The 13,504-nt window shown below is 48.4% G+C and overlaps 1 protein-coding gene across 1 annotated transcript in view; it reads left to right on the forward strand.

Moving 5' to 3' along the window:
- Window positions 1-13,504, forward strand: part of LOC147734778 (pepsin A-like) — a 99,219-nt gene that overhangs the window by 41,750 nt on the left and 43,965 nt on the right. Inside the window, exon 5 of the mRNA XM_086953058.1 lies at window positions 6,100-6,299. Within this exon, the coding sequence (XP_086809184.1) occupies window positions 6,100-6,299 (200 nt within the window). The remainder of the gene's footprint in view (window positions 1-6,099; window positions 6,300-13,504) is intronic.

Consider the following 13,504-nt stretch of genomic DNA (forward strand, 5'->3'; position numbering starts at 1 on the left):
ACCAAGGGGGTGAGCAGGGGTTATTTTAGGAGTGTAACTCCCTTATCCTGACTAGGAAGAAGGGTCCCTACTTGGACAAAGCTGCAAGCCCTTGCCCACTAGGGACCCCCATTTCTAACATAGGGGAATTATTTTGGCTTCCTTGAAGTTACTGGGGACCCTCCCTGCTTCTAGCGATAAATGGAGCAAGGTGAGAATCTCTCCCTCCATCGCTGGAAGGGCCAGCTTAAAAATGCTAGGCGGGCATGGGTCTGCAGGTGAGCCAGACTAAATTCAGGTTGCAATGTGAGGCAGGCAGTCATGGTCCAATCGAGGAAAGGAGGCAATAGACGCTTTCATGTCACATAGTGACTCCTCCAGAATCAGGGGGCTCTGGCTCAAAGGGGTATTACGGTTGTCCGTTAGGATGTCCGTTACTTTATCAAGTAAAAAAGACAGGAATATATTGCAGTGTGCCTTGCTGGTAGCTCCTACCTGCGTCTGCTTTAGACTGAGCTCCTTTAGAATTCTAAAAGTTTCTTTTTATTTGTTATTTGCCTCCCTTATCCTGGACTCATAATACTCGGCCTTTCTAGTAAGGATGCCTTTTTTGTATGTGGCTAACTTGGCCCTATATTCTTTGAGCGACACAGGGTCACACGACTTGCGCCACTGTCTTTCGTGCTGGCGAAGAGTCAGTTTCCATCCCCATAATTTCCTCCGAAGACTGTCCACACCACCTGATGTGTGAAATAATTACTCTTAATATAGGGCCAATACTGGTAAACCCATCTTTCGGGTGGATGGATATGCAAAAGGTTCCAACATGAGTGCCCTCTATATTACCCATCCAGCTGCAGAGGGGTAAATAACCTGCCTGTCTTGGATCATGGTGGTGAGCCTCCAATAAGGGTGCAGGGGCACCATGAGCTTGGGTGTGCCAGCAGTTGGAGAACCCAGTACAGCCCCCGGTCTCAATTGTGAGAGGACACTGGGCACATTATGGTGCACCAGAAGTAGGACTCTCCCTCGAGGCCCACCCTCATAATCAAGATGGACGGCTTAGCGCTGGGCCTCTCCTTGACTTACTGTCTCTGGAGTAGCAGCAGCTTGCTTCTTCCTCTCTGGGCAGCTGCTAGTTTAAGCGAGAGCTGGAGAGTCCCTCTTTTCTGCGTGGTAAAAAATGTAGGCATACTCTGTAAATTCCTCTTGACCCTCTGAAAGAAAGGTGGTATGCCTACCATTTCTGTGGAGTTGTGATAATAGGCATTTGACCCATAATCCCCTTCTCAGTTCATACTAAGGCTAAGCCCATGTTGGGACAAAAAAATCTGTCCTGCCAAAGTCTCAGCACGTTCCTTGTGATATCCACTGTTAACATTCATAAATGATTTATATATTAAAGGTCTTATATTCTGTTGAACAGGTCATACTTAGGATGGTCTTCCCCCAAACCTTTCACTTGCTTATCCCCACTTTTTGCTGTACAGGCCCGGACTGGCCGTTGAGGGCACTGGGCAATTCCCCGGTGGGCCGCATGGTTGGGGGCCGGTTTTGGACCCCTGGGGCCGTTTTTTTACAGGGCCGTTATGCTGCAAAAACGGCCCTGTAACAAAAAACGGCCGAAAACCGGCCCTGTCACAGAGCGCAGTCGCACCTCTCCCCCCTCTCCTCTCCTCACGGAGGGGGGGAGGGGGCCGGCCGAGCACTTTGCCAGGGCCGGTTCTGGTTCCCAGTCCGGCCCTGTTGCTGTATCTTTTTGTTGGCCTTACAACTCTGGGCACTCTATCACTGCTAACCAGTGCTAAAGTACATTTACATCTTCTCTAAACATGGTGGCATTGGAGTATACCCAATTGGCATATTTAGTTTACTTATAAGTCACTTATAAAGTTGTATACCACATACCCAGACCTGTAAGCTAAGTGCTACTATTGAGCCTGCAGCACTGATTGTGTCACCCACACAATTAGCCTTTCAAACCTGTCTCAGGCTTGCCATTGCAGGGCCTCCGTGTCTGAGCATTTTACTACCACTTTGACTTGGCATTTAAAACTCCTTGTCAAGACTTAAACTTTCCCGTTATTACACATATGTGACACCTAAGTTAGCCCTATTTAACCCTAAGGGAATGGTTCTGTGTAAGTAAAAGGTTAAGTTTTACATCTACTGGTAGTGATAGACAGCTTCATCCATTTCTCACTATTGTGAGGCCTACTCCTCTCATAGGATAGCATTGGGAATTTCTTAATACACCTTAAAGCTGTCATTCCTGAACAGAGAGGAGTAGTTGCATCATGTTTTATTTCTTTGGAATAGTAATGATAAATCCTCTTTAATGGTAAATTAGATTGAACATTAAGATTTCAAAAATACCACTTCTAGAAAGTGGTCATTTCTCTGCTCTTACTGCTCTGTGTGCCTTGCAGCCTGTCACCAGTACACATTTGGGATAGGTGACTGCCACACTTTATGCATTCCCTCTAGACATTCACAAACACAGGAAGGATGGGAGTGACAGAGAACTCATCTGTATTCTGACAGATGTTCCTGGGAAGGATGAGAGAGGGGGAACTGACAATTACATCTGAATAGTCAATTTCCTGTTTCCCACACAAAGGGCTGATTACCCCATACTGATAGCCTGGAGGAGGGGTGGGAAGAAAGAGAGACCTGTGCACTTCAAAGGCCTGCGCTTTGAAGTCAGCCCCACTTCAAAGGCACAACTTGATAGAAGTACTGGGCCGCTGAGCCTACCAAGACAGAGCACTACTGGACCTGTGAAGAACTCTGTCAGGAGTAAAGAATTCTGTGCAACAAGGATTGACACGTCTTGACTGCTTCTCTGGAAGAACAGATTTTCTGCTTTGCAGTGCTGCCCTGCTTCCTGCTGATAGCTGATCTCTGCCCTGATAAGGGCAAGGACTGGACCCATCTCACTTGAATCCAGAGTGACTCCAAGGCTTGCTAGCTTGACCCCTGTTCTGATTTTTCAGGGCCATCAAAGACTTTAAATCTGCAACAGTGACTGGACTCTGCAATCTGTGAGTCCTGTCCTGTCAAGTGGTGCCAATCTAAACCTGGGCCCTTGAGAGGTGATGTCGGCCATCCAGAACCGTCATAACTGACACAGTGACAACTATGCACTGTTCAAAACCGATACATTACCCTTCAATACCGAGGCAGGAGCAGAGCAACACCATTGCTTTGACGGACTGCGTGACTCGACGACAAACAATAGCACAACCCGACTACCACAGAGTGCCTGCTTCTTAAAGGGGTTTGTCGACAAAGCTTTAATCGCCTGCATGTATCAGAAGTGATGTATCGAGCCTTCTGGTTTCACTCTTGCTCCATCAAAGGTACTTTTTCAGTGGGGTCTGCGTGAGTCCTGTAGCCAACCTCCCCTCCATCGCGGTCAGCCTCAACTTTGGATTTGTACCGGTCCCTCACGATCTCAAATAACCTTTTGACCGCTAGTGACTTCAAAGCACTATGTTTGGTTTATTCTTTGAACATTCATATCTCAACTTCTACTTATTGTTTCTTTGCCATTTTGGTATTGTGTTACTCATAAAAACATGATCTATTTTTCTAACCCTATGTGGAGTATTGTTATGATGTTTTCATTGTGTTACTGTGTGTGTGTGTGTGTGTGTATGTGTGTGTGTGTGTCTTCCAGGCTATCTGGGGAGGCTATATATCAGTGCAGAGCAGAGACATTTCCACTTTCTAAAAATGCTGTGCAGGCAAATGATAAACACAATGCTGGACAAATCAAACATTCAGCCCCAGTCATGAGTTTTGGGTTAAATCCATTGTTATTCTGCATAGCATGCCACCCCAGCCATGTGGTATTTTCTAATATTGTACTGTCAAATTCACCTTTACCGCTGAAGGGGATTTATCATTACCATTCCAAAGATATGAAGCATGATTCAGCTTCTTCGTTCTAATCAGAAATTACAGCTCACAAGTGTTTTAAAGAATCCCAAATGCTAGCCTATGAGTGGAGTAGGCCACAAAGTAGTGAACCAAGAATGTAGCTCTTTGTCACTACTAGGACATGTACAACTTGAAAGTACATCTCCTACCTTTTACTTACACAGCACTGTGCCCTTAGGACTACCTGGGGCCTACCTTAGGAGTGACCTATGTGTAGTAAAATAAGAGATTAAAGCTTGCCAAGTAGTTTTAAATACCAAGATGAAGTGGCACTAAACTTCAAACACAGGCATTCCAATGGCAGGCCTGAGACAGGTTTGAAAGGCTAATTGTGTGGTGGTCGCATCAGTGCTTCAGGCCACTAGTAGCATTCAGATTACAGTCCTTGGAAATATGGTATACCACTTCACTAGATACTTATAAGTAAGCTAAATATACCAATCAGGTATAAACCAATGTCACCAGGTTTTAGAGGAGAAGCACATGCACTTTAGCACTGGTTAGCAGCGGTAAAGTGTTGAGAGTCCTATGGCCAGCAAACAGATATATCAAAAAGTGGAGGTAAATAGGCAAAAAGTTGGGGGAAGACCACCCTAAGGATGAAAGGTCTAACAATAATCATAAAACGTAAGCACAAACTTATGTCAAAATAAATCAGATCTAACCCAATGAGAAATAATTGTCCACACAGAATTTTGCATTTCCTTCTTTTACCGGGGTGACTTGTAGATGCAAACTACTTTTCCTACAGGCAGGCACATCAAGAGGCTTATTTATGAGGCCCATGTGTCACTTTTGCGACGCTGGTGCGTCACTTTTTGTGACGCACCAGCAGCATAAAAAATGCACTGTGTTGAGTCATATTTACTGTGGTGTATCTTGGTAGATGCATAACTTTGTACACCCCTATGCCAACTTATACCATCAGGTATAATGTATGCAGGGTGGGCGTTCTGATGCAAGTAAGCCTCATAGAAGTGACGCACTGAAATCTATGAGATTTCACTGTGTTACTTCTAGGACGCAAATGTGTCAATATCTTACGCCAGCCTCACAGCAGGCGTAAGACTGACCCAGGCACATTTGAAATGGGACTTGCCCATGTGAAATTACCCATTACTGGAGTTGCCTCACTTTAGTGACACACTCCAGCAATGCGTCATTTTTGCACCAACAGATACGTCAGAAATAGTGACATATCTGTAACTCCTCGTGACATGATAATTCTTACTGTACATATGATGCATCCAGCAAGGCGCAATGAAAAGTGACGCATCACTGTTTTCACACAGCGATGCATCACTTTTCATAGATGAGGCCCTAAGTTTTTAATGGGGGACCTAACACCACAACCGGGCTCCCTCTACAAGTGTGTAATCATCAACCCATCTTTCAAGATCTTCCATTCTGCCTCTGTAAAGTCCCTGAGAACATCACAGGTCTGAAATGTGGGACACGTCCTCTTACCATGCTCCATTACTTCACTTCTAGTTGTCCATGGATCCTACATTAAGCCAGAGTCTCAATTAGTGTGATCTACTCAGGAAGCACCCCTGCAGGTGGACTCGAAGTGATGCTGAATCTCATAGTTTCCTCTCCAACATCAGTGGGCAGACCCCCAGCCTCCTCTGAGTCCTGGCAAATCTAGAGGATCCAGGGATCAGATTTACTTGTGAAGCAGTAGTCCTATTTATCCCTTTGGCATTCCCAAAGCTAAGAGCTCATTGTCAAACCTAGGAGATGCAGATAGGACAGGCCCATATATGCCTTTAATTTTTTTAAATGTGTAAAAAAAAATTATTATACAGAGTTTTATATTGCGCAAACTTGACCCAAATCGGGTATCAGAGAGCTTTACATAGAACCAGTTGTGTTACATGAGGACACAATCATATTTTTATTTTTTTGTTAGGCACGGGAAGATTAGGTGATTTGCCCAGAATCACAGGATGTTCGGCGTCGTTGCTGAGACAGGAACCCAGTTCCCCAGATTCGAGGACGACCGCCCTAGCCGTTAGGCCAACTCCTCTACCCTGGTTGGGTAATTTAGTTACATCCAGGTTATCCCACTTGCATGACAGTAAAGTGGCACTACAATTGTCTAATGAATTTTACAATCAATTGGAATTTACCATTATGAAAACTTGATAATTAAGGACTATCCCCTTTTTCTAGGTTTCTGATATTGAAGACACCAATCAGATCTTTGGGTTGAGCACAATGGAGCCCGGATCCACCTTCGACAATGTTCCTTTTGATGGAATCCTCGGACTAGCATACCCATCCGTCTCCTCATCTGGCGCAATGCCTGTTTTCGATAACATGATGAAAGAAGGCCTTGTTTCCCAAAAACTCTTCTCTGTTTATCTGGCCAAGTAAGTAAACAGCTTTATTTCAATGATTAAACTATGCTGGGCCCATTGAATTTTAACATGAGCCTGAAGCCAGAAGTAAATCTGTTATTAACTACCTTTCGCTCAGCTATCCAAGTTGCAGGATTCTGTTTTCCTAAACAGTACTGTTAGGTTACACGTGAGCATAATGATGCACATTAGAGAAGGACATAGACTAGAATGTAATAATAGAATTGACAAAGCCAATAAGTCTGATGTTGACTGTCAGCCTTTTGGCATTATTAGTGCTTTTTAGGTCTTGCCTTGGCAGCGCATGTGCTGCATGCGCTGCATGCGCTGTCTCAGTGAGACATAAAGTTAGTTGTATGTTGGCTGAAACTCTGTAATTAGTTTTTCTGCTTGCGATTAGTTTACCTGTGTGCTTGCTGTTCTTATCTTGCTTTCTGTTGGCTGTTGATCCTATGGTAAATTCCATGTAGTCCCGAAGCAGCGGTGCCCAACTACAGTTTTTGTCCACCGTGCTCGCACTTGTTTTTTTGTAATTAAATACATCTGTGGGCACTATTCTGCTTTCAGTTTTGCGGTGAACGGGCAGCTTTCTTTATACGCGTCTCACCGTATTTGCATTTTTTTGGGGAAGATGCGCAAAGCTTGTGCCAAGTTATTTAAATACATCTGCTGACTAATGCTGGTAGAAGGGCACTATTCATCTTTCAGTTTTGCTGTGAGGGTGCAGCTTTCTTTATACGCGTCTCGCCGTATTTGCATTATTTTTGGACGATGCGCAAAGCAGGCGCCAAGTTATTTATATACATCTTCTCACTAATGCTGGGTGAAAATAATGATCCATGTGAGAAATCGGGAAATCCCGTCCTGCTGAACACGCTGTAACTATACTTCCACGACAGCACGTGAGCCTCCCCTTCTTTGTAGTGTGAGACACAATTTTATTATCCCAGAATGATGAGAAACAATAGGCATACCATTTCCGCCATTGTGTGGTGCGTGGGCATTAGGGGGAAATAAAAATGGGGGAGAGTGCGTGGCGGAGGAATCTGTATTCGCTGCAGAAAAATGGTTACTGTTGGGGGAGTGAGCCCCTCTAGCGGCTTGCTGCACTAGTTCTCACACACACACTCACACACTGCACTTCGGCCTTCACTCTGGAGTTCGCCCCGGGCCCCTGAGACAGATGCTCTGAGCGGCACATGCAGTGCGCGTGAACTATGAGCGAAGCGGTTCAAAGAATAGGATTCAGGGGAACTAATCACCAATTTGGAAGCCACCCCCGCGGCTCCCAGTGGGCCATCGCGATTGTAAATGAAACAATAGGATAAGGACGGTGGCTGCTCACATCCTAGCCCCGAAGAGAGCTGACAGATAAACACAGCTCCACCTGCATTGGTCAAAGAAGTCAGCTTCTACCCCCTGGGAACTTAACACATCCCAGAATTCAACCGAATTTGAACCAAAGGAGGCCTTTGCTTTTCGCAGCCTCCCAAAACACTGAGAAATGCATACTTCTTGTACATTGATTCCAATAATATTTACCGAGTGCACACCACAAATGGAAATGCCTCTAGGCGCTTGGAAACAGGCATTTTTACCCAGCTCACTGGCAGCCAGTTTATCAAGCATGGAATGGTGAAAGGCCGGACTTGAAAGCATGTGGTGAAGTACCCCCAGCTGTTTTACAAGACTTGTGTGCAATTGCTGTACATGGATTAAATGCGTGGAACCAAACGATATTTTACCTAGGTGACATAACGGTGTACTGACACCGCCCCCCACCCCCACCTCCCCAGTAAGATAGATTGCTTGGGGCGATGCGTGGACTGGAGCGCTTCACACCCGTCCTTTGCTGAAAAGAATCTTCCGAGACAAGGTGCTTGAACAAGATATGGGTCTGTGGGTGACTGTAGGGGGTGAGGAATTTCACATCAGGAATGCAGTTGCCTTCATGGAAGGACGGGACATATTTCAACACAACTTTCTTGGAAGACCAGATTAGATGCTCTGTGCGACAGCCGGGTATCGTGTGGCCTGTTTGTCTCTGCTCCGTGCCCCCGCCCGGGTGTCGTGGGCCTCCGCGTGTTGCATGCGGTGGGTGCTCTGTGGTTTCAGAACGAACTCAGAAAAGATCAGGTATGTGCTTGTTGCGGATGTACACATGCATCAGCTGTATTGTCCCATGCAGAGGGAGTGGGTCAGAGGACGAGGACTTCTGTCTTCTCAGAGTTGAGCTTTAGACAGCTGATGCTCATCCAGGATGCAACATCTTTCTTTTCTTCCTGAAAGCTGAGTCTGGTGGTGTCAGGATCCTTTGTGAGGGAGAGGATGAGCTGGATGTTGTTGGTTTAGGATACTATGCTGAGTCAATGCTTTCTGACGATGTCAGTGAGGGGGGCCATGTAGATGTTGAAGAGCGCGGGGCTGAGCTATGGTCTTTGGGGTACTCCGCACCGGATCTTGGTGGGTTCAGAGAGGAAAGGCAGGAGTCTGATTCTTTGGGTTTGGCCGATGAGGACGGAGCAGATGCTGCAGAGGGCGTTCTCTGTTAGCTGGCATTGTGTAGTCTGGCAGTGAGAGTGTGGTGGGAGACGGTGTCAAAGGCTGCACCGAGTTCTAGTAACATGAGGATAGCCAGTGTGGATGACAACACACCAATTGTTAAAGAAGGCAGACTGAAAGCCCATATAAATTATATTATATATGACTCCTGGTTATATGGTATTTATATTTTTAACCATTCCGTCTGTATTTATCCATATTTATTTTTCGGCTATTATATTGGTATTTAACCTGTACCCAGGTAGGTGTCACATTTTTAGCTGCAGACGAGAGAGGGGAGACCCACAGAGTATGTCTAATTAACTCCTGTATGATGTCAGCGGTGAGTAGTTTCCTACTTCCTTTTGCAAATGACATGGTACTTTCTTGTGGTTTGGACTACTGTTTGGTTGATGTGGCGATGTACTTCAAAGTCTTTCATTTTTCTTACCCCAGTCGGTAGCTTGGGGCATTGTCTGTTGTCTGTTACCATTAATAAGTATTTATCGCTGTTGCAGGAGTATGACAAGAGTGTGTTGATGAAGGATTTCTGTGTCGAGGATCAGTGTGTGCTTGTTCTATAGGAGCTGCTGCTCCTGTGTCTCATGGCCTCAAATGATGATGAGGTCTTTAATGCTTTGATATTTATGGCCTACTACTTTTTTCTTGTTCATGTACCCTAACATTGTATAGTGGTTCTTTTTTGCCACATCTTTGACATACTTGACCCATTTACCGGCATTTGTATTTCAGTGTGTGTTCGTGTGTGCACCTGTAGAATTCATGCTGTTGGATCTGCCATTCATGTTTGGATCTCTCACTAGTTTTGCTATGATCTTTTCAGTAAGGCCGTCTTCTGAGTTTGACTTAAGACTTCTTTTCTTTGGTGCTTTTGTAACCAGAATGCTTGTTCTCTTTCCTTCGCTTTTCCTGACCCAGTTGTTCTTATGCTTGGTCATAGAGCTGACTATTTCTTTGATTCTGCTAGCGTGGCAATATTTCTTAGCAGCCGTTGTCCACTAGATTCATATTAGTATGCCTCTATGAAGCAAAAGCGCATTGTCTCTTTATCCGAGAAATGAACATATTCAGAGCATAAGATCCATGTACAAAGACGAGTTGTAAAGTTATTCATTAATTCTCTATCTTTTGAAGTTTTTGCATTTGTAGTCCACACTTGTTTGATAGAAACTTTGCATTAAGGGCATTTTTACTCTGTGCTTGGTGGCAGTCTCGCTGGATAGGAGACTTGCGAAGAATCATTTGATGTATTTACATGCAAACTTCTTTTGGAGTAGGCAAAATTTAGTTCATCCTTCTCACTGAGGCTTTAGAGAAATCATCAAAGTTGTGCAACCATTCAGCCCATTTGGGTCCCATGCTACTTCAGTTGTTGTGGAGAAGTGTGGCTCACCGGTTAGAGGAGGCAGCCCTGATGCAGATGTCAGACCCGGGACCAGGGTTCAATCCCCGATATGGCACGGCCTTGAGCTCAAAATGTCCACGGACTTGATCATTCTCGCCTCGGTGCCTACTCGAATCGCGGGTCCACACTCTGCAACTCTGGGCAATAGCTTGCTTAATCTCCACTTCGGCCCCACCGCGATGGGATGCCTTGTCTTCACCTTCGGGATGCCCAGTAGGGGTAATCTCGCAGGGAAAGGCCAGGACGGGTTCCCAAAGCAAGCGCCTTGAGACCTTACGGTGAAAGGCGCTATATAAGAACGTATGATTTACGATTTGTTATTACAAATGGTTCTAAGGGGTCTAAGAAATAGACGTGAGCCTTTGTTTTTTTTCTGTTGACATGACTATGTGAAGCTGTGTTTCTGACTTGGGTGGAATGGGTGCTTTCTCTTGATGGTTTGTTATAAGTAGCCATGGACTTTTATTTGTCTTTAATCCCTTTGAAGCATCTGTTTCTATAATTGGGACTTGGGACTGCGGTTTTTCAGCACGTTTCTCTGGTGCTCGTTCCCCCTGTGCTCTCCCCGCCCCACTCCCCGCTTCCCGCCGCCGTTCTCGGGGCCACGCCCTCTTCCTTTCTGTGCCCTCCCCGCTCCCGCCTCCCAGCTGCCCCGCCCTCGCTCCGCCCCCCCACTCTCCACTTATGGCAGAGTGGATAACGCGCAGCGGTCACGCGCAGCGGGCGCGCCGATTGTGCGCCGAAGGCGTGCCAAAGGTAAGCCCGTCTGCGCCCGTCCGCGCCTGGACCGCGCCCAGTGCCAGGACCCCTGGCCCCCGCAGACCCCAACCCTCCCGCCGGACGTACGACACCGCCACCCTCAACGCACTCAACGCCGGCCGACTCCCGGGCTGCTACCAAGCCACCCCGAGACGCACCCACGGACCCTTCTGCTGCAACTCCTGCAAGTTCACCTGCATCCGGAACTGCACTACTCCAGCATCAACCAAGACTAAGACGAGCAACAGCAGCAGCCATCTGAAATGTATCCTGCTCAACACCCGCTCCGTCCACAGGCACGCCATCGAGCTTTGGAACCTGCTCGACACTACAGCCCCAGACGTCGCCTTCCTCACGGAAACCTGGATGAACGCCTCTTCAGCGCCCGACATAGCCATCGCCATCCCAGACGGCTACAAGATCATCCGAAGGGACCACATCAACCGCACCAGAGGAGGCATCCCCATCGTCCACAGGAACACCATCCGCATCACGACCAACACCGACGACACCCTCGCAACCGCCGAGCACCTGCACTTTCAGGTCCACATCAACCCCAAGACCATCCTCAGAGGCACCCTCATCTACAGACCCCCGGGACAACGCACACAATTCAGCGAAGACATCGCCGACTTCATCAGCCCGCATGCCCTCTGCTCCGCTGACTACATCCTTCTAGGGGACCTCAACTTCCACATGGAGAACAACAACGCCCGCAACACCACCACCCTGCTGGACAACCTCGCCAACCTGGGACTCAAGCAGCTGGTGACCACCCCCACCCACTACACCGGACACACACTCGACCCCGTCTTCTCATCCAGCAAGGACATCGCCTTCAGCCACGCCACGCCACCGGACTCCACTGGATGGACGACAGCTGCGTCCACTTCGGCGTCGCAAGGACCACGATCCACCACCACCAGCAACAGGCTGCACGCAGGAGCTGGAACAAGATCACAGCCGACCAGCTCGCGTCCTCCCTGAGCATGAACCCTCCCACCAGCACAACGAACCCTAGCCAGGCGGCCACCAACCTCACGAAGTGGATCAGCGACTGCGCAGACGAGCTCGCCCCCCTGAGGACCCCGCCCAGCAGACCCGGTAGCAAGAAAGCCCCATGGTTCACCAACGAACTCAAGAGCTCCAAGAAGAACTGCCGAGCCCTCGGGAGAACCTGGCGCAGAGACCCAACACCGGACAACATGAATGCCCTCAAGCTCGCCACCCGAAAACACCACCAACTCATCCGCGCCACCAAGAGAACTGCATTCAAGGAACGACTGGACAACAACGCACACAACAGCAAAGAACTCTTCAACATCATCAAAGAGCTCTCCAACCCCAACGCCGGAAACAACAACATCAGCCCTTCGCAAGACCTCTGCAACTCCCTCGCCTCCTTCTTCCACAACAAGATCGCGGACATACACAACAGCTTCAGCACTCAACCGACGAACACCACGACCGAACCACCGCCCTCCACCGCGCCTGGACTCCGATCAGCACCGAAGACACCGTCTGCACGATGAACTCCATCCACTCCGGATCTCCGACCGACCCCTGCCCTCACCACGTCTTCAACAAGGCCGACGCTGTCATCGCACCCCACCTGCGGGACATCATCAACACCTCCTTTGACACTGCCACCTTCCCGGAGAGCTGGAAGCACGCCGATCTCAGCGCTCTACTCAAGAAGCCATCGGCTGACCCCACCGACCTCAAAAACTACCGCCCCATCTCGCTGCTCCCGTTTCCTGCAAAAGTCATCGAGAAGACCGTGAACAAGCAGCTGGCCGCCTTCCTCAAGACGAACGGATCCCTCGACCCCTCGCAGTCTGGCTTCCGGGCCAACCACAGCACCGAGACCGCCCTGATCGCAGTAACCGATGACATCCGAGCGCTGCTCGACAACGGAGAAACAGCGGCCCTCATCCTCCTCGACCTCTCTGCGGCCTTCGACACTGTCTGCCACCGTACCCTAGTACAACGCCTCAGCAACGTCGGAGTCCAGGAGAAGGCACTGGAGTGGATCATCTCCTTCCTCGCCGGAAGGACACAGAGAGTGCGCCTCCCTCCGTTCAGATCTGAAGCCACCGAAGTCATCTGCGGCGTCCCTCAAGGCTCCTCGCTCAGTCCAACCCTCTTCAACATCTACATGAGCCCCCTCGCAGACATCGCACGCCAGCACAACCTCAACATCATCTCCTACGCCGACGACACCCAGCTGATCCTCTCCCTTACCAACGACCCCGCCACCGCCAGAGCCAACCTTCACGAAGGGATGAAAGAGGTAGCCGAATGGATGAAGAACAGCCGCCTGAAACTGAACTCAGATAAGACGGAAGTCCTCATCTTGGGATCCTCACCCGCCACCTGGGACGACTCCTGGTGGCCCCCCGCCCTAGGCAGCGCACCCAAACCAACAGACCACGCACGCAACCTGGGCTTCATCCTGGACTCCTCCCTCTCCATGACCAGACAAGTCAAC

Source organism: Lissotriton vulgaris, chromosome 1_2 (genome assembly GCF_964263255.1).
Source record: "Lissotriton vulgaris chromosome 1_2, aLisVul1.2, whole genome shotgun sequence".
NCBI classification, from domain to species: Eukaryota; Metazoa; Chordata; class Amphibia; order Caudata; family Salamandridae; genus Lissotriton; species Lissotriton vulgaris.